Raw genomic sequence first — 19,199 nt, forward strand, 5'->3', positions numbered from 1 at the left:
CAACTGTATAATAGATGTCTCACGGGGAAGGAAAACAAAAATTTACATTATCAATTGTTCTCAACAATAAAATGATCATAAGGGAACTACGACTGGAGCAGTCTTGGCACGAACATGGAAAACTATTGAGCTATAGCCTTCTGTTTGTTGTTGTGGAGGAGCACCCGAATCACTTGGTAAGCATTAGTCAGGCCAACAAACAAGTTTACACTGAATAGAGACCAATTCTTTGGTATGATGACCAGCGAGTATCGGGACCAGATAAATCCTGTGGCTGCCAAAGCACCAGACTGTCTAATGCTGACTTTCTCTACTGGGCGGTTCATGTCCCCGATGCCTGCCATCACCAAGCCCTAATGAAAACGAGTTTTGCAATCAGAAACACAAACACAACTATAATTAATTAAGTTTTTCTGACCCATTTGAAGAGAGGTGACCAAAAGAATACGGTTTTCGGCCCGGCTGGGTGTTCCCATAAAGGTCGCATTTTTTGTGGGACGAATCGATCAGCGAAATTGATCGTTGCTCTGTAAGCAGCTGATGCCATGTTTTTGTGCTGGTGTTTCTTTCTAGGAATAGTAAAACAAAAAATCTAATTATAAATGAACGGTATGCAGTTGAAAAAAGGCGGAAACGGAACAAACCACGTAAATTCAACCTTACTTATATTATGGAAGCCACAATAGAGTCCCTTAACAAATGAAAACAAGAGGAATAATCACAATTTATGATCGGCGAGTTGGTTCTCCAAGGTCCTCCTCTTTCCTCGGGGCTTGGGATATTATTCGTCAGGTCGAATATCGGAGCGGTCGGTACTTGCGCATTTCGTACGCGGCTAGTACGCAGGTGGCTACGAAATCACGGAATTCGCTTGACGATCGTCCATGAATTTGTTGGCACACGAAACATTGCCTCGTTGTAAACATGCGCTGTTGCCAGGTTCATTTTCTCTATATTGCGTAATTGAGCGTGTTTTTTTTCAAATTTCAACTAATGACGAATAAATTAGTTTACGAAATGCAAGGATCATTAGTAATTCGTAGCGAGTTGTTTTTTTCTTTCATAAGACTGGGGATATCCTTGCATTTAAGCAAAGACGTCCATTGTTTATCAACTCACCGAAGCTTCATCGAGGTCATGTACTGTCAAACCCCAAAACCTCAACTAATTGAGAGTTTCCGATTTTTGGCCGTGAAATTTTTGGTTTTTTGTTGTTGTTGCTCAAGCGGCGCTTTATTCCTCTGAAAATATTCTTCTTTTGTCAGGTAGCTTCATTATTGAGTCTTTAACTTTATCGTATCTTCGACACGCCAAGAAAAATAAAAATTATAATTTCTAACTTCCGTTTTATTTTGAATCTATTTTAACTTTCACAGCGGAAACAATAGCCTTCAAGTGACGTAAAGGAAATACACGAATACATTTAAACTTTAATTGTATGAGAATTCGAAATCTGCAAGGCTTATTTCACCAGTCATTGACGCTGCTCCGAGTAATGCATTTCCTATTTCCTTGATGTTTTATTTATCAAGAACGTCAAGTTTCTGTAGTGTTTTGTAAGGAAAAAGATTTATACTAGCAGACAGATTTCTCCTGGATGTCGTGATGGATACTTTAGTACTTGTTTTCTTGATATTTGACTTCCACTTTCATGCCCATAGAAATATGGAACAGGCATCTGGGATGACGGTTGCTCTCTATTTCGTGTCCACCTTTAGTTCGTCCTGAGTGATAAATATCAAGAATACGCTTCACGGACGTAAAACCGTTTTAATGAGACGAAAGTAATGCTAGACGTGTTTCGCGTTCATCCATAAACTTTTCGTATATTTCTCGTAGAAAGTTCGACTGGTTTTGGCACGCACCACGATACCTGGAAAGCTTATTATTCGATATAAAGCCTTCAGCCTCCGTCATTTAATAGTTTTATAAGAAAAAAAAAAGTTCGGTAGTTCTTTTTCACAATACCGATGATAGTATTTTCTCGCAGGCTAGGTTTTTCCACTTCCAGCCAATTAATTCCGTATGTCGTTTAAATTGCATTTTCCCTCTTTCCCCATTGATAATTACTTTCACTACCTGTTTATTTGACTTATAGTAATGATGTCGCTGCCGCCAATTTCTGCTGCAATCTGGATTTCCAAAGCTGTAATTACAACAGCCAAAATCAATTTTATTACCATATTATTATTGTAGAAATAGAGTAATGTAAAATAAAAAATCTGTTTTGTTGTTGACTTGTTGTCAAGAGGAACGAAGCTGTTTTTTGGGGGCGTGGTCTTATCAATAACAAGGAAAATAAATGAGGCACGAAAAACATAAGAATTTCTGTGTAAAACACTTTTTTCTTGAGAGCCCCCAAGGGATGGAATTGGCATTCGTGATATATTTTGTGTTATAAAACTTATAGTAATAATAATGATGGTGAGGAATATTTAAGTAACCACCTTTCTCATGTTCTTGTTCTAACTAAATTGCTAATCTCTGCAAAGAGAGATGAGTAATTTTTACAAAAATATGTGCTGGAAGGAAACATGACATTTGCCTTCAGTCCTGCAGTTTTTTTAACTGATAATATTAGTCTTTCTTTTGCATGCGCATTTTCCAAATTGTTTTTGTGGTAGCCGCCAGCGCAACTCGTCAGATGGCGGTCACCCCGACTCCGCAAAGTTTACCAACAGATGCCGCTTGTGTGCCGACCGCCATTCTTATCTGATAAGAATTTTTGTGTAAAGCAGCGATAGAGCAAGCGTCTTTGCGTCGTGAAGTTTTTCTCTCGTTATATTATCCCTATTTTATCCAGCTGCATCGTAGACATCCAGCATTCACAAATATTTTAAGGTAATGAAACCTATTCCCACGTTCATTATGGTTGAGTATAAAAAAACTTAGTTTAAAGTCGAGTTAAAGGATTTTCGTGCCGGCCTATATGTTTTATTGTATTTTTGTTTAGAAAAGTTTTTACCACACGGAGTGCCAAGAAATGAAATGTTCTCGAGTTTCAGAAACCGCTTTAATAACTTTTAATTCCTTGCTGGATTATATAGTTAAAAATGAGAATCAAATTGCATGGAAACCTGTATATTTTCAATCATCAAGTGAAACATAAGTAGTACACAGTCAAAGTAAACAATTGTTTTTATGAGTAATCTTAATCTTAAGTGGGTGTATTTGTCTATGCTTCCTGCTATACTTCTTAGGAAAATATTTTATTTTATGAAAAATAAGTGATTCAGTGGAAGGTGGTTGGTAATTTTCCTTAAAATACTGGTGTGGGTACGAATTAAATTTTAAAACTTCAAACTAACATTTCTATTCTTATTTATAAGTGCAACATTGTTATAGTTTGAAACCCTGTTTTCAGACAATTGATTTTGGAACCTTTGTTGTTCGGAAGAGATGGGCAACTGGTCATTAAAAACATGTATTGATTTGTAACACTGCGTGTTTGTTTCTGCAGCATGGAAGATAATGACTACAGCTTTGGTGGTATGGAAGACAGCAGCAGCCGGGTGAGCTACGACCAGGGCAGTGAGGAGAACGGGCAAGGCGGCGATTCTTCAATCGTGATGGAAGGAGGATTCAGTGGTAAGTTTGGTTATACCTAAATCTCACACAAGGCGTCATCCATCTAAAAGTATATAACTATATTTTGCATACCAATTTTTCTTGGCCTTTTTGAACCTTTGACCTTGTACCAGGTGGGAAAATGTTCCTTCTACTACACAGGCACACACAAGACAGCAAAAATTGGAGTGCCGTGCGCCAAGCGTTTGTAATTAATAAGACAAATGTTTGATTACATTCAAGTCATCAAGGCCCTATAAACACTTTTAATCCCCAATTGTTCTAGCGATCCCTTTTTTTTACGCACACATCGACTGAGAGAGGGGGACTTATGTGAACCCACGATCATGTTCGTCACAGATAATTAATCCCCTCGCGACAGGTTGGGGGATGACTATCAAAGCGCAAAACAGTGAGACCCGATGAGGTTTGTTTGGGCCAGCCATTAGTTTTAAAAACTCAAAATTTCATGCAACTTGTTCTCGCTCGTCGTTGCCATTACTTGAAAAATTAACTCTGGAATTTTTCGTTTCAGAATCACAATTAGGCGGTGGAGACAGCAACAGCGGCTTGGGTGTCATTGCAGGTGTGTTGATTTTTTGTTTTTACTATTCCGTTAAAAATTAGTTTTTCATTTTCCCCTCATTTCTTTCGTTTAGCCAAAGCCGATTTCGAATGGAGCGCTGCGCGCGAAACCACCGAAGTCAAGAAAGGTGAACTTAACGGAAACCAAACCGCCGAAGACTCTGGTGAAGACGATGAATCCAAGAATCGCAAACGGCCGTTCATCGATGAGATGGGTGAGGAAGACTCGGAGAGCCTGACAGAAAAGCGCGTCAAAACAGAGCCAAAAGATGAAGTGAAAGATGAAACTTCAATGAGCAACTCCGAAAGTGTTGTGGAAAGCATCCGTGAAGACGTGAGCGACAACGAGTCCACAGAGTCACTGTGGACGGCCTTCGACGTCATCAAACCCCGCATCATGAAATCCGAGCAGTTACCCGACCTCGAAAAGTTCTGGAGACCAGTCATCGAAAGTCCAAAAGATTTCCAGGCGTGGACATCCCTTCTTCAGTACGTCGATCATGAAAATGATGTGGCTGCTGCACGAGAGGCGTACGACTCTTTCCTCCGCCGGTACCCTTACTGCTATGGCTACTGGAAGAAGTGGGCCGACTACGAGAAGAAAAAAGCCATGAAGAAAGACTGCGAAAAGGTTTGTGATGAACTGTTTTACTTTTTCAAGAATTCGTTTCTCTTAAACGATTGATCTTTCTTTAGGTGTTTGAACGAGGCCTGGCTGCTATTCCTCTATCTGTTGACTTGTGGTTACACTATCTTAACTACTGCCGTGTCCATCATGCAGCAAATGAAACATTTGTTCGCGAACAATTTGAACGTGCCATGACAGTCTGTGGACTGGAATTCCGCTCAGATCGTCTTTGGGAGCTCTACATCAACTGGGAAGTGGAGCGGGACGATCTTCGCCGTGTCTTTCAGATTTACGACAAACTCCTTGCTGTGCCCACGCAATTTCATACGACTCACTGGGACAAGTAAATTCGTTATTTGTTTTTTCTCGCTCTTGAATATTTTTGAAACTAACCTTAATTGTTGTAACAGTTTTCAGGATTTAGTGAATCAGAATGACCCCAAAGAGCTGCTAACCCCTGAAGAGTATGAAGAACTCAAATTGGAAATTTTTACAGAACGCAAGATTTCGACGGAAGCTGTTGCCGATATCAAGCTAACCGAAGAAGAAATTCAGGCTATCCGGAAGAAGACGAAAGAGAGGCGCCAGGTTTTCCACTCTAAAACTGAAAAGGATATCACTGACAGATGGGCTTTTGAAGAAGGGGTAAGTTACACAAGTTCATTTCTTTTTTTCGGGTGATAACCGTATAACCGTTGTCTCTTGCTTTTTTACAGATCAAACGACCTTACTTTCATGTCAAGCCTCTTGAGCGTGGCCAGTTGAAGAATTGGAAGGCGTACCTCGAATTCGAAATTGAGCACGGCCAGCAGCTAAGGATCGACACTCTTTTCGAGCGCTGCCTCATCGCTTGTGCTCTTTACGATGAGTACTGGTTGTTGTACGCTCAGCACCTAGAATCGCGATGGAACGATGAATTGGACAATCGCCCTTTGATTGAGAAACAGCTGCGCAGCGTGTACCGACGAGCTTGCACCGTTCATGTCTACGACAAGACGACGCTTTACCTTATGTGGTCCAATTTTGAAGAAAAGACAGGTTAGTTTTAGTTAAATTAATTCCAGTGTTGACATCAACTAAATTTTATGTTTTTTTTTTTTTTAATGCATTATTCAGATCACTTGCACAGAGCAGGATTGATTTTAGACTTGCTTGAAAAGGTGGCCCCTAAATTTGATAGTTTGGCAGTGCGTCGAGTCAATTTAGCACGACGACAGGGCGATCACAGTCGGGTGATTTCTTACTACAGAAAATACATCGAAAGCGCAAAGAAGGACAATGGCACGTTAGCACCATTGTCGTTAAGGGCGTCGCGTTTCGCAGCCAAAGTCATGGGAGATGAAGAATTAGCCGAAGAATTCGTCGAAAAAGGGTTGGAGAAGGAGCCACGAAACGCTCGACTCTACATTCAACTCTTTGACGTACGTTTCCAGAAGAAGCCTTTGGATGTTGAAGGTTGTGTTCAAGCCCTGAACCGAGCCCTCAAATCGAAACTCGATTTGGAACAGCGGTGTCGATTTGCGCATAGGTAACGTTGTCTTATTTATTTCAACTGAAATAAAAGTTAACTTGATTTATTGTTCTTGTCTAAACAGGAAAGTTGAATTTCTGGAAGATTTCGGCATGAATGTTGATGAAATATCCACCGCCCAGGATGAATATCAGAAACTGGCACAAAAGCTGCAGAATGACCGCCAAGCCAAAGCTGCAGCTCAGATGGCACAACAACAAGCGAGCGCAACAAATGCTTCAACAGATGCCAGGTAAATCAAAAGGTTATATTTCAGTGGAAGGATTGCATTTATGAATATACTTCTACTTATATAGCGCGGGAGATGACGCGACGAAAACCAGTAAGACAGAAACATCTGCAACTACTACCAGTACCTACAGCGGTTCATACGATGGCGCCACATACCAGGGTTTCCAGGGACAGGCGGGCTATCAAGGCCAATATCAGTACCCTGGCTGGGGAGGTTATCAATACCCTGCCGGCGCTGCTGCTGGTGGATGGGGCCAGCAGGGATATTATCCTCAACAAGGCTATGGCCAACAGCAGTAACATCGGCTCTAGTGAATCGTTTAAAAGAAAAACGTGTTTCTAAGCAACGGCAAGATTTTTTTTTTTTTTTCTATTTCATCTTATCTTCATTCACACATACACACTGATCTTAGCCTTTCCACAATGGTTTCAATCGTTTACTGTACAAGATTAAGCTTTTTTTGGACCAATACATCATCAAAAATAATTCTAACCCTTTTATTTTAGTGCCAATTTAGATATCTGATGTATTAGTTTTTAGCATGATCAAAACGCATCCGGAGGAGGTGGTGAGTGGTTTATGCTTAGTTGACTCACACAAAGAGCTAATGGATAGTTTCCTGCTTCTCTAAAAAAAGGATAAGGAACTGCGTTTCAACTATTTCACATGGGATTTTGTTGAGCTATCAAACTATCACACTTGTGTAATCTCTGATGATTGAGTGGGTTCTGCCAAACAAAACAAATAAGGGATCTGTTCCTTTTAAAGAAATGAATAGTTTTTTCATAGCTCTTACTACATTTTTTGGTTAGGCTAACAGATCTTCAAGCGTGTTTTGTCTCTTGATGTTGGAGGAGACTCATCTTTAGATAGTTCCTCGCCACGTGCAGTCGTATCAAAATTGTGTTTGACATCCAGAGGTCATTTCTTTAAAGACGGGGCTAAGAGATATCGATGTTGCTCGTCTAAAGGTCTTAAGCATCTAAAGTGATGTGGCAATCGAATCCCAAGTTCAATAGGATATCTCTACTCAACTGTCACGAATCAGTTGCTTTTGCCACGCAACCCGTAGTATGATTTGCCACTTTTCAAGCGATTTCCATCGAGTGAACAACAATAGTCGAACAATTTTCAACCATGTTGAAGTTGATCCTTGAAACCATTTACAATCTGGTTATGCTCTTCTATTACATAGTCGAGGCACTAGTCGTCAAATTCATCCCCATTAGATTTAGATCGAAAGATATTTCAGGACAAATTGCACTGGTGACTGGAGCTGGTGGCGGAATTGGTCGACTTATTGCACTAGGACTTTCGAAACTTGGTTGCATAGTTGTGTGCTGGGATGTTGCCAAGCAAGGTACATTAATAACTTTTAAAAAATATTATGTAATTTAACAAACTAATTTTGTTTTCCAACAGCGAATGAAGAGACTGCCCGATTGATTAAGATGTCCAAAGGACAGGTTTATGCCTACCAAGTTGATTTGACTAAACGTGAAGAAATTTACCGAGCAGCAGATCGCTTAAAGCAGGAAGTTGGAAAAGTACGTAAGCGAATGAAAATATGTCCGTTGGTCACATTAATATTAACCCAAATTTAATCAAATAGGTATCAATCTTGGTCAATAACGCCGGTGTGGTTACGGGTAAAGCGCTACTTGAATGCTCCGATGAACTTATCCAGCGCACTTTTGACGTCAACATTTTGGCGCACTTCTGGGTAATTCAAATGTTAAAAAATTGGAGAAAAGCAATCCAATAATCAACACTATTTTCCTTTCAGACTGTTAAAAGCTTTTTGCCTGATATGATCATGCAAGACCAAGGTCATATCGTCACCATCGCCAGTTTGGCCGGTCTATCAGGATGCAATCGCCTAGTAGATTATTGCGCTTCGAAATTCGCTGCCGTTGGATTTGATGAATCTCTTCGCACCGAACTGGCCGTCAGTAAAATTTTCTTATTTTTGCAGATTCTGTGTCTTCGACGTGATATTAAATTTCCTTTTATAAATTGATAACGCGCAGGTGGATGGACGTAAGGGCATCAAAACGACAGTGGTATGTCCCTTCTTTGTCAAGACTCCACTTTTTGCTGGTATCGAATCCAAGTATAAGAGCTGAAACAATATCAATTGAATTGCTCGTAACATTTGAATCTTCTTTATCTAAGGATTCTGCCCGTCCTAGAGCCTGAGACCGTAGCGAGTGAAACCATTGACGCCATTCTCACTGAACAACCTGTGTGCTTGATTCCTAGTCGCCTGTCGATTTTGCTGGGATTGAAATCGTAAGTGATATTCTTAGTCAACATTAGTTATTATTTCAAATTATTTCTAAACCTTTCGTTCCATTTAACGGACGAAAAACATGTACGATAAAGATAACCTTGTAAAAGCGCATGTTTACGTTGATAGTAATAACTCAACGCACATTGCAAGCAAACAACATCACATTGCTGATTGAAATAGTTACAGTACGTTATCTTACGGGGTTTTTTATTTTTATACTCTAGCATGCTACCAATCAAAGCACTGATAAGCACTCACAAGGCGTTTGGTTTAGACGAGACGATGAATGCCTTCGATGGTCCCAAAACCAAATATAACTAGACTAACCTTGATCAGTCTTTCAACGTTTTCTAATTTTTGGTAACTATGACTATGAGAAAATTTCAGATGAAATTGAATCACTTAAATGTCACAATAGTACATTTTCATTATTGATTTTAAAAATAATTTACAGGACTCGACACCTGTCCAAGATATAGATTCCATATGGAGTAATTGAAATTAAATATTACTACACTGTTTGGACTCTTAAAGTATTCTTGTAAGAAATACACTATTTCTACACGCTTAAGTGCCATTGCAGTTCTCTAGATCGAAAGTGGTTTCATGGCCGCATTTTCCCCTTGTACATGATTATAATAGCTGTTTCAGAATAAAAAATGAATTATAATGTTATCAAACTAAATTTTTCTTTTAAGCTCTTAATTTTAAATTTTTTTGTCGGAAAAAGGAAACGATGAAACTCAAAAAGGAAAAATGCTATTTCAATCCGGATTTTTTTGCCGTCGAACCGGTACGAAAAACAGTCCAGTTTGCTTTCGGATTAAAAAAAAAAAACATCGGATTTGGGGCTGAACAGACCGGACCAGAGTAGAAACCGGTCCATTGACAGCCTTAGGTAAAATTACATTTCAGTGGAATAGAAAATCGTGCTGTAGTACTTTGTTTCAGCAAGTTTTGTTTTGTCTAGTAAGCGTTTCCAAAAACCATACGATGCGAAAAATTATTGATTTAGTTTATGATGTAGCTATGATTTTTTACTACGTCATTAAAGCAATTTTAGTGCCTTGGATTCCCATCAAGTATCGTTCTAAAGATATTTCTGGTCAAATTGCTCTTGTCACGGGAGCCGGTGGCGGAATTGGTCGACTTTTGGCCGTTGGTCTATCAAAAGAGGGATGTAAAGTTGTATGCTGGGATGTAGCCAAGCAAGGTAGTATCAGGTTACATAACCTTAGAATCGTTGTTGTAGTGGATAACAATTTTGTTTTCGTTTGGCTAATAATTTCATAGCGAATGAGGAGACTGTTCGATTGATTCAAAAGTCAAAAGGACAAGCGTATGCCTATCAAGTTGATTTGAGTAAACGTGAAGAGGTTTATCAAATGGCCCAGCGCGTAAAACGGGAAGTTGGAATAGTAGGACTGCAATTCTAATAATATTTTAACCAGATTATTTCAGTAAATTTTTTTTCATAGGTTTCTATTTTGGTGAATAACGCTGGTGTAGTCTCGGGTAAAGTTCTTCTTGATTGCTCGGACGAACAGATCCAGCGGACTTTTGATGTTAACGTCCTGGCTCATTTTTGGGTAATGATTTATTGTTGACTCGAAAACTTTTTTGTGATAAAATAAAAAAAAATGTATTTATTAAAAGACAGTCAAAAGTTTCCTATCTGACATGATTAAGCAAGATTTGGGCCACATTGTTACCGTGGCCAGTTTAGCTGGCCTTAACGGAACTGACCGATTGGTGGATTACTGTTCTTCCAAATTCGCAGCTGTCGGATTCGACGAATCGCTCCGAACGGAACTGGCTGTAAGTTTCATTCCTATATCCCTGATGTAATTTTCCCTCATCATTTTTATTGTACTTATGGTTGGAAAATTTATACCCCACAGGTGTATGGACGGAAAGGAATCAAAACGACGGTATAACCTCCTATCTTGTTAGACATCGAAAATCTTTAATGGAGAATAATTTTTATAGGTCGTATGTCCTTATCTCGTCAACACTCCACTTTTTGCGGGTGCCAAATCAAAGTACTGAGTATTAAAATCATAAATGTACATTTAATGCAAATAAAAAATGGAAACAATTTTTTTTATCAAGGGTTGTACCCGCTTTGGAACCGGAGGACGTTGCGCAAGCAGCTATCAATTCCATTTTAACAGACGAAGAAGTGTGCGTCGTTCCGCGCTATGCCTCATTTTTAACGACGTTAAGAAAGTAAATCTGATGAAAGATACTTTTTTTTTCGAAGACCTTAGATTCATTACGGTAATAATTTATTTGATCCAATTTTTTTATGCAGAATGTTTCCAGTGAATGCCCAGCTCGTTGCTCACCGCGCACTGAGATTGGGGGAAGTGATGAACACTTTTGAAGTGGCCAAACCAAAACACAACTGAAAATACGTTCATGCAATTCATTAGTGATGTAAAAAACGTTACGGATATTTTGTAGAAAGATCTATTCTTTTGAACTATTGATCGTATTTTCTTCTTCCTTTTTCCCCAATCCATACCAGCAGTTCTCCAACAAGTCAATCGATTACAGGTCGAAAGTTATAGCACGACTTCATAGCAGCATTGTTTGCCTGTACATGATTAATGGACGTTATTGGACCGTACTTTTTAGTGTCCCATTTGTCAACTTATTTCTAACAAGGAGTTTCCTATTTAATCCAAAAACTACAGAATAGGAAGCAGGGAATTAGTGCTCGTTCGGAAATCCCTTGAAGGAGGAAGGAGTTTATAAAAAAATCGATAAGATTTCATAAGACGCTAACCATGGGGCATTAGGGAAATATGTTGGGCTTCATATTTTTGAAGAAGGGAGTTGTGTTTCGATGGGTTTCGTATTGTAAGGATTGCACATGCGCAGCTGTATTTTATTCATGTGCTCGGACTCAAGGACATCTTATAGCATTCGATAATGCTCGAGATAATTTCAGCCAAAGTTCAACAAACAGTGATGCATGGAGTTCAAAAGGATATCTACGGGTAGAATTTCAGTGGAGCAGAAAAATCTTGTTGTATACACTGTCTCGGCGAGCCTTGTCTAGTGAGCAACGACAGTTCCGAATATCCTACAATGGGCGCCTTTACGGATGTAGCTTATAACGTGGTTATGATTTTCTACTACATCATTAAAGCAGTTGTAGTGCCTTGGATTCCCATCAAGTATCGTTCGAAAGACATTTCTGGACAAATTGCCCTTGTCACCGGGGCCGGTGGCGGAATTGGTCGACTGTTGGCCATTGGTCTATCGAACGAGGGATGTAAAGTTGTGTGCTGGGATGTAGCCAAGCAAGGTAATAATGTGATTTGCATAACTATAACCTAATCGTCACTAAAGTGGATTTTAATTTTTCATTCGTGTTACTTACAATTTCATAGCGAATGAGGAAACCGTTCGATTGATTCACATGTCGAAAGGACAAGCTTTTGCCTATCAAGTGGACTTGAGTAAACGTGAAGAGGTTTACCAAATGGCCCAGCGGGTAAAACGAGAAGTCGGAAAGGTAACATTGCAGAAATTACAGAAACGTTACAGATTTCATTTTTGAAATAATTATTTTTGATAAGGTTTCTATTTTGGTGAATAACGCTGGGGTAGTTTCGGGTAAAGTACTTCTCGATTGCTCGGACGAACAGATCCAGCGGACTTTTGACGTTAACGTTCTAGCTCATTTTTGGGTAATTTATTATTGTGGATGCAAATACTTTTCGTGACTTATTTTTGACATTTTTTCTTCAGACTGTCAAAAGTTTCCTACCTGATATGATCATGCAAGATATGGGCCATATTGTTACCGTCGCCAGTTTAGCTGGTCTAACCGGAAGTGACCGATTGGTGGATTACTGTTCGTCCAAATTCGCAGCTGTCGGATTCGACGAATCGCTCCGGACGGAACTGGCTGTAAGCTTTTTGGTCCATCATTTTTCATTTTAATGTTGCACTGTATACTTATTTTTGGAAAATTTATGTCTCATAGATTGATGGACGGAAAGGAATCAAAACGACGGTATAACCTTTATTCCTTGTTGGATATTGAAAATGTTTTCACGGTAAATTGAATTTATAGGTGGTATGTCCATATCTCGTCAATACTCCACTTTTCGCGGGAGCCAAATCAAAGTACTGAGTATTTGAATCACACATTCAATGCACATGAATAAAAAGAACAATTTTTTAAATCAAGGTTTTTACCCGCTTTGGAACCGGAGGACGTAGCTCAAGCAGCTATCAATTCCATTTTAACAGATGAAGAAATGTGCGTCGTTCCGCGCTATATCTCTTGTTTAATGATTTTAAAAAGGTAAATCTGATAAACACTAATTCGGTTTGTGGTTCTTTTCCAGAAAATTCATTGCAATGATTTAACCCTATTTTTGTGTCACAGATTTTTACCGGTGAAAGCTCAGATTGCTTCTCACCGCGCTTTGGGACTTGGGGAAATGATGAACAATTTTGAAGTTGCCAAACCAAAACACAACTAAAAATTAAATTGCACGAAATTAGTGATAACGGTTATACGGATATTATGTGGAAAGATCTTTTCTTTTGTACCGTTAATCGTATTTCCTTAATTTTTTTCCTTTAATAAAAATGCAAATACACCGTTATTATAATTATCTGCGTACTTCTATGGCTTCCTTGTCCTAACATAATGTTGTCCTGTAATTGAATTTATTATGACGTTCACCGAAAATCACAAGTTATGCATAAAAACATAAGATTAAACTTGTCTATTCTTTTGGTATGAATTGGATGCCTCTGAGAGACTTCATTCCACACATTTATTGGTTAACGAACTTAAAGGTCGTTTCAAGTATTTGTGTAAATTCTTCAATTCTGTACATTAGAATGTCGGAAATATCAGTTCAATAATTGTGGCATGGTCTGTTCAGTACACATTCGAAGTTGCTAGAAAATTGAAAGAGAGAGATTAGAATTACATCCCGCCGACGAACAATTTCAAGAAAATTCCTCGATCAAGACAAACCACAAAATTTTACCCGGAATCGGATGACTACCTCAACCTGAAATCGAAAAAGCCCTTTTTTCAATCACCTCTCTTCTGGCTCCTCCGTTTTTTTTTTAATGTCCAGGATTTAAAAAAACATAAAACAAAACAAAACAAATTAAAGAAACAATGCTCTATTATTTTCTTAGGAAGGAAAAAAGAAAACCTATATGCGAATGGATTGTGTGCGTATATTCTGCCCTTGTTTATTTGTTTATTATTATTTCTCTTCTCTGTGGTATCCCCATTGAAAAGTGTTTCACTGTCGAATGACTTGCGTCCCGTGTGTGTTTGTGTCTACTTTTTCTTTGTTGGATTTCGTTAAGTATCATATAAAAAGATGCGGCTGGAGCAGTAAGAAAAAGAAGGCCCAATTACTGAAGATGATGGAAATCTAAATATTAAAAAAAATGTGTGTGAGCTCGCGAGCCTGTGAATATACTTTGAGCCCGCCCCCTTTGGCTCTCTATATCTCCTCTGATCAGTGATCACCAGCGTTTTAATAATAATATCTTAAATCTTGTTCACATTGCCCACGCTACGTATAGGCACGTTTTGTGTATTCATCCGTCATTAATTTCAATTTTTTTTTTATTGTTTGATTGTTTTATTCCTGCCATTTTGGTTGTGAAATTTCGGTTTCATCTTCACCATATTATTTTGATTCAGCTACTAAATCGAGTCAAGATACTACTATAAGAACGAAAAAGAGTCACAGATCGTTTCAAACAATGATCCTGTAATTATTGCCTAGTAAACAAAACCCAATCGCTTTATAGGAAGAAAAATCTAAAAAAAAGACGTTAGGAGTGCTTCAAATGTGTATTGATTCCCTACACACTGACTGCAACAACGGCCCCCAAATCCCAAATTATCAAAATTTAATCCATAGTAGAAAGAGTAGCGAAGGCCGCGTCAAGTTGCTGCAACTCAGTTTCAAGTTCAACCTCTTTCTCCTTGTTGGTCTCCTGAACAGTGAGAGGGACTTTTTCGGTATAGTTTGGAACTACCATGCCTTCTTGGAGCTTGTCCAATTGTTGGCGTTTCTTCTCCACTAGGCCAGTGATGCGTGTCTTTTCTTTTTGAACGTCTATCAGACCCTCCAAATGGACGATGGCGTCACACTTGTCTGAAACGGTTACAATAGCACAGCCACGTGTGTTACCTCCGTCTGTCGAGACGGAAACGGGTTGACAGAAGGACAACGTGGAAATATTGCCCGTGAAATGAGTAAGCATGTCAACCACCTGTCAGAATCCAATCAAATGGTTAAGTAGAGCATATAACCAATGGTTTAACTAAATTACCTCTTGATCGGAACATCTTAAAACCAACTTAGTTTTCGTCTTGTTTGGTAGCATGTAGCTGGCTCGGACAGACCGAACGCTGGACACGATTCGGCTAACCAATTTCACGTTTTCTTCCAATTCTTCATCTTTCCAGACTTGAAACTCGGCGTCAGTCGGGTAAGGAGCGATACAAATACTCGGCGGGAGAGTTTCTATTGAATAGAATAACAGATAATCATGTGAATTGTTTAAAAAAAACATTTTTAAATAACTTACTCTGCACGGATTCAGGGCGGGGTAGTCGCTGCCACAGCTCTTCCGAAATGAACGGCATAAACGGCGAGATTAACTTGAGTCCGGTGTCGATACAAGTGACGAGAACCGAACGAGCTGCAGACTTTGCAGATTCGTCTGAACCTTGGAAAACAGGTTTGACAGCTTCCTGTAAAACAAATGAATATATATCAGTTAAACAATTCGGTTAGGTAATACACAACTGAAGAATATCTCACCAGGTAAACGTCGCACAATTCATAAAGGAAAAAGTTGTAAATTGCGCTGGTGGCACGGGGGAAATCGTACTGTTGAAATCCCGCATTACAGGCCGAAACGGCAGTGGACAGGCAGCTCAAGATCCATTTATCCATCAAACTTAGTTGAACCTATAAGAAAAACAATTTTAATAAATAACTGACATGTAAAACTAAGTCAATCAATGCATGCTCGTGCCAGGAGCGGATGGGGTGTGGGTCAACTAAAAAAAGATGCAAGATAGAGGTTGCAACGTGCAAGGTATCATCTCTTGCCTGCTTCCTCAAGCGGCCGATATGTTGGAACCATCTCTCCAAGTGAGGATAACTTGACGGGATCTTCCTTTGTCCCAGCCCGGCATCCAGTTGCCACCAGACTAGATCGTCTTCAGCAGAGTACTGACAACCGCTGAAATAGGAGACGTGTTCGAGCCGAGCATTCAGACCGGCAAGAAAAGCCGGAGTGATGGACGGACGGGAAATCATTGGACGATTACTTGCCTCGTTTAGTGTCTGAATTTCGGAACCCTGAAGATAGGTCAAAGCAAATCGGGTGGCGTTCCAAAGCTTGTTGCAGAAAAATCGGTATCCTTGAACACGTTTGACATCCAAGTTGATATCTCTGCCCTGTGCAGTGTACTGGCACAAAGCGAAGCGCAGAGCATCTGTTCCACATTCAGGTATGCCTTGCGGGTAGTCTTGCTTCTGACCCTCTTTGGCTCTTCCAACTTCAGCTGGATCGAGATTGCTGCCATCCAACTGAGCCATGAGTCCTTCGAGGCTGATTCCGTAAATGACATCAAGAGGATCGATGACGTTGCCCAATGATTTCGACATTTTGCGACCATGGGCGTCGCGGACCATGGCGTGAAGATACACTTCAGAGAAGGGAAGTTTTCCCATCAGCTTTTGTCCAAAAAACACCATTCTTGCAACCCAAAAGAAGAGAATATCATGGCCTGTTTCTAACAAAGTAGTTGGGAAAAACACGTCCAGTTCATCCGTCTGAAATTATAAAAGAAATTATTGAGTTGTTCTGTCATTTCTAGAAAACAAACGAACCTTGTCAGGCCAACCAAACACGGAGAATGGGAAAAGGGCAGATGAAAACCAAGTATCAAGAACATCTTGATCCTGTTTGAGAATGATTTTTTCTTCGGGAACGTTGAACCGCTTAGCAGCGTTAGTTCTGGCTTCAGCTTCTGTACGCCCAGACACCCAGAACTCATTGTCAGCTTCGTCTCCTACTTTGGCTGATGGCTCGTCTATGGTGACGAAGTAGGCTGGGATACGGTGACCCCACCAAAGCTGTCGAGAAATACACCAGTCTCGGATGTTGTCCATCCAGCTGAACCACGTTTTCTGGTGCATCTCTGGCACGACCTTGAGCTTCCCAGATCGGACAGCTTCAGCTGCATCAGCTGCCATTTGGTCGCATTTGACATACCACTGAGGCTTGATCATGGGTTCCACAATGTCCTTGGAACGAGAGCAGACAGGAACCACCATAGGATTATCTGCTGTACCACGGTACTGTCCAACTTGCTCCAACGCCTCAAGGACGGCTTTGCGTGCGTCGAAACGCTTCATACCGGTGAATTGGCCGCAATCTCCAATGATCTGCCCATCATCGCTGAAGATCGTAATCATGGCAAGATTATGTCTCTTACCCAGGTCGTAATCGTTAGGATCATGAGCAGGTGTAATCTTGACAGCACCTAGAAATATGTAAAGTATTAACTTCCTGTAAACTCAGTCAAGGCGAGGCTTGTAATAAAATTACCTGTTCCGAAATCCTTGTCGACATAGTCGTCAGCTACAATGAGTAGCTTACGCTGGCAGAAGGGATGCAGGGCATATTTACCCACCAGATGGGTATAGCGCGGATCTTGCGGATGTACAGCAATACCCGTATCGCCCAACATGGTTTCCACACGAGTGGTTGCAACAACAATTTCTTCATCGGACCCATCGATTTTGTAGGCGAAGGAAACAATGACGCCAAATTCGATCTTTTCCTTGTAGCCGGGGACCGAAAGCTGTGTGCGACCTGGAAGCTCAACCTTGTCGACCTCAATGTCGGATATAGCGGATTTGAGCGTGCAAGACCAGTTGACTAAACGGGTGGATCGATAAATTGTGCCGTCCTGATGCATCGTGACAAAAGCTTCAAGAACAGCTTTGCACAATTTTGGGTCCATCGTGAAGGATGCTCGATTCCAATCTAGTGACGATCCCATTTTCTTCAACTGCTCGTAAATGCGATGGCCCTTTTCATTTTTCCATTCCCACACTTTTTCGATGAACTTTTCACGTCCTAGATCATGACGATTAATTTTTTCCTCACGCCAAAGTTTTTTCTCCACGACCACCTTTGTATTTACAAATAGTAAATGATTGATTAGTTTTATCTCTGTTTTTGGGATTGAAAAATTAGATTTCTAATTACCTGAGTGGCAATGCCAGCATGATCACATCCAGGCACCCACAAAGTTGTCTTTCCAGTCATCCTGTGGTACCGTGTTATGGTATCCTCGACGGAATTGGTCAGAGCGTGACCCAAGTGGAGAGATCCTGTTACGTTTGGCGGAGGGATAACCATGACAAACTGACCATTGGGATTTGGTGCCTTGATATCTCTCTATCAGTGCATGGACAAAGTTTAGTTCATTTATAATGATTTAATAGAATAATAATATTACATTGTACTCTGGGGCAAAATATCCTTCCTTTTCCCACCATGAATACCAGCAGGCTTCCACATAGCGTGGACTGTAAGACTCTGGCATTGGACAAGTGGTATCTTTCTTCTGACCAGGTGGAAGTTGTGGAACTATTGAAAAAGAACAAATAAGAAAACCATAGTTAAATTTCTATGTGGGTTGTCAAATTCGAACATGTATACTTTCAATATCAGCTGCTTTTGGTTTGACTGGGACTTCCTTTTTGGGTTTCTCAGATGCTTTAGTTTCTGTCAACTTTTCCTTCTTGGCCTTAAATTTTTCCAATTTTGCTGCTTTTTCAGCTTCTTTTTTTAACTGCTTTGGGGTTTTTGCTGGTAGAGCTTCAGCTCCACTTTCGTTGCTTGCTGTTACTTGCACTTCTTCCATGTTGATTGTTTCTCGAAAACTGAAAGGCACTTGTGATTCTAGATACCTGTATGTAAGAAATACTTTTATAGACTGATGGTTGAATGGCTGATGTAAGATCACTGTAACATGAACCCCCAATCACTCAATATCAAATAAATGCATGATGCAACAAGGAGAGAATAAATGTGTTGAATGTTATCATTTACAACTAATAGTTGCATACAAGCCAACCAAATTTTAGGGAAAACTAAAGTACCCTGGCCTTGATTACCTGCACTGCAATAATATTAGGATCTGAAGAATTTTAGAGAATGAAGGAATCTGATCGTTCGATATTGCCGACCTGTCAGTCTTCAAAGGCGGTCAATAGCAGACGATTTCACGAAGAAAACGTGCGAGCAACATCAACCGCAAACTTCC

At 40.0% G+C, this 19,199-nt stretch overlaps 5 protein-coding genes across 8 annotated transcripts; 4 read left to right on the plus strand and 1 right to left on the minus strand.

The window, feature by feature from the left end:
* Window positions 1–2,684: 2,684 nt before the first annotated feature.
* Window positions 2,685–7,029, plus strand: LOC124351146 (pre-mRNA-processing factor 39-like). Of its 3 annotated transcripts, none has more exons than XM_046801906.1 (11): window positions 2,685–2,841; window positions 2,954–3,125; window positions 3,461–3,588; window positions 4,103–4,153; window positions 4,227–4,783; window positions 4,849–5,123; window positions 5,191–5,425; window positions 5,497–5,818; window positions 5,897–6,308; window positions 6,376–6,543; window positions 6,608–7,029. In XM_046801906.1, the coding sequence occupies exons 3-11, from the start codon at window positions 3,462–3,464 to the stop codon at window positions 6,840–6,842; spliced, it is 2,382 nt and encodes a 793-aa protein (XP_046657862.1). In that variant the 5' UTR covers window positions 2,685–2,841; window positions 2,954–3,125; window position 3,461; the 3' UTR covers window positions 6,843–7,029. The 3 variants fall into 3 exon arrangements, with proteins under 3 accessions (XP_046657862.1, XP_046657861.1, XP_046657863.1); XM_046801907.1 differs by lacking the exons at window positions 2,685–2,841; window positions 2,954–3,125 and adding exons at window positions 3,702–3,775; window positions 3,854–3,994 and having other exon boundaries at window positions 3,459–3,588; XM_046801905.1 differs by lacking the exon at window positions 2,954–3,125 and having other exon boundaries at window positions 2,692–2,841.
* Window positions 7,030–7,618: 589 nt separating this feature from the next.
* Window positions 7,619–9,407, plus strand: LOC124351151 (epidermal retinol dehydrogenase 2-like). The gene is made up of 8 exons (XM_046801913.1): window positions 7,619–7,903; window positions 7,966–8,090; window positions 8,156–8,266; window positions 8,330–8,491; window positions 8,574–8,656; window positions 8,719–8,835; window positions 9,061–9,196; window positions 9,291–9,407. Exons 1-7 carry the CDS (start codon window positions 7,681–7,683, stop codon window positions 9,155–9,157), a joined length of 918 nt encoding a protein of 305 aa, XP_046657869.1. The 5' UTR covers window positions 7,619–7,680; the 3' UTR covers window positions 9,158–9,196; window positions 9,291–9,407.
* Window positions 9,408–9,724: 317 nt separating this feature from the next.
* On the plus strand, window positions 9,725–11,326 carry LOC124348463 (estradiol 17-beta-dehydrogenase 11-like). The gene is made up of 8 exons (XM_046798684.1): window positions 9,725–10,049; window positions 10,130–10,254; window positions 10,315–10,425; window positions 10,493–10,654; window positions 10,738–10,767; window positions 10,826–10,878; window positions 10,949–11,065; window positions 11,151–11,326. The coding sequence occupies exons 1-8, from the start codon at window positions 9,830–9,832 to the stop codon at window positions 11,245–11,247; spliced, it is 915 nt and encodes a 304-aa protein (XP_046654640.1). The 5' UTR covers window positions 9,725–9,829; the 3' UTR covers window positions 11,248–11,326.
* A 509-nt stretch (window positions 11,327–11,835) lies between these two features.
* Window positions 11,836–13,476, plus strand: LOC124348462 (short-chain dehydrogenase/reductase family 16C member 6-like). Its single transcript, XM_046798683.1, has 8 exons — window positions 11,836–12,152; window positions 12,238–12,362; window positions 12,427–12,537; window positions 12,599–12,760; window positions 12,837–12,866; window positions 12,927–12,979; window positions 13,044–13,160; window positions 13,245–13,476. The coding sequence occupies exons 1-8, from the start codon at window positions 11,933–11,935 to the stop codon at window positions 13,339–13,341; spliced, it is 915 nt and encodes a 304-aa protein (XP_046654639.1). The 5' UTR covers window positions 11,836–11,932; the 3' UTR covers window positions 13,342–13,476.
* A 1,200-nt stretch (window positions 13,477–14,676) lies between these two features.
* On the minus strand, window positions 14,677–19,149 carry LOC124351016 (valine--tRNA ligase-like). 2 transcript variants are annotated; one of them, XM_046801765.1, is made up of 11 exons: window positions 19,051–19,149; window positions 18,593–18,843; window positions 18,390–18,520; window positions 18,137–18,328; window positions 17,471–18,059; window positions 16,750–17,405; window positions 15,964–16,692; window positions 15,670–15,819; window positions 15,434–15,599; window positions 15,176–15,369; window positions 14,677–15,115 (listed from the first exon to the last, which is right to left on the minus strand). In XM_046801765.1, exons 2-11 carry the CDS (start codon window positions 18,795–18,797, stop codon window positions 14,750–14,752), a joined length of 3,378 nt encoding a protein of 1,125 aa, XP_046657721.1. In that variant the 5' UTR covers window positions 18,798–18,843; window positions 19,051–19,149; the 3' UTR covers window positions 14,677–14,749. The 2 variants fall into 2 exon arrangements, with proteins under 2 accessions (XP_046657721.1, XP_046657722.1); XM_046801766.1 differs by having other exon boundaries at window positions 16,189–16,692; window positions 19,051–19,148.
* Between the last annotated feature and the right edge of the window lie 50 nt (window positions 19,150–19,199).

This window comes from Daphnia pulicaria, chromosome 7 (assembly GCF_021234035.1).
Source record: "Daphnia pulicaria isolate SC F1-1A chromosome 7, SC_F0-13Bv2, whole genome shotgun sequence".
NCBI classification, from domain to species: domain Eukaryota; kingdom Metazoa; phylum Arthropoda; class Branchiopoda; order Diplostraca; family Daphniidae; genus Daphnia; species Daphnia pulicaria.

Bases quoted from the DNA above. Each gene is read 5' to 3' on its own strand.
- LOC124351016 (XM_046801765.1), bottom strand. From the start codon at position 18,797: ATGGAAGAAGTGCAAGTAACAGCAAGCAACGAAAGTGGAGCTGAAGCT. The intron at 17,406-17,470 runs GTAATTTTATTA...ACATATTTCTAG, and splicing joins CGACAAGGATTTCGGAACAG to GTGCTGTCAAGATTACACCT. The intron at 16,693-16,749 runs GTTCGTTTGTTT...TTATAATTTCAG, and splicing joins TGTTTGGTTGGCCTGACAAG to ACGGATGAACTGGACGTGTT.
- LOC124348463 (XM_046798684.1), top strand. From the start codon at position 9,830: ATGCGAAAAATTATTGATTTAGTTTATGATGTAGCTATGATTTTTTAC. The intron at 10,426-10,492 runs GTAATGATTTAT...ATTTATTAAAAG, and splicing joins ACGTCCTGGCTCATTTTTGG to ACAGTCAAAAGTTTCCTATC. The intron at 10,768-10,825 runs GTATAACCTCCT...TAATTTTTATAG, and splicing joins GGAAAGGAATCAAAACGACG to GTCGTATGTCCTTATCTCGT.
- LOC124348462 (XM_046798683.1), top strand. From the start codon at position 11,933: ATGGGCGCCTTTACGGATGTAGCTTATAACGTGGTTATGATTTTCTAC. The intron at 12,538-12,598 runs GTAATTTATTAT...TTTTTTCTTCAG, and splicing joins ACGTTCTAGCTCATTTTTGG to ACTGTCAAAAGTTTCCTACC. The intron at 12,867-12,926 runs GTATAACCTTTA...TTGAATTTATAG, and splicing joins GGAAAGGAATCAAAACGACG to GTGGTATGTCCATATCTCGT.
- LOC124351151 (XM_046801913.1), top strand. From the start codon at position 7,681: ATGTTGAAGTTGATCCTTGAAACCATTTACAATCTGGTTATGCTCTTC. The intron at 7,904-7,965 runs GTACATTAATAA...GTTTTCCAACAG, and splicing joins CTGGGATGTTGCCAAGCAAG to CGAATGAAGAGACTGCCCGA. The intron at 8,657-8,718 runs GTATAAGAGCTG...TCTTTATCTAAG, and splicing joins TTTGCTGGTATCGAATCCAA to GATTCTGCCCGTCCTAGAGC.
- LOC124351146 (XM_046801906.1), top strand. From the start codon at position 3,462: ATGGAAGATAATGACTACAGCTTTGGTGGTATGGAAGACAGCAGCAGC. The intron at 3,589-4,102 runs GTAAGTTTGGTT...TTTTCGTTTCAG, and splicing joins GATGGAAGGAGGATTCAGTG to AATCACAATTAGGCGGTGGA. The intron at 5,124-5,190 runs GTAAATTCGTTA...TTGTTGTAACAG, and splicing joins CATACGACTCACTGGGACAA to TTTTCAGGATTTAGTGAATC.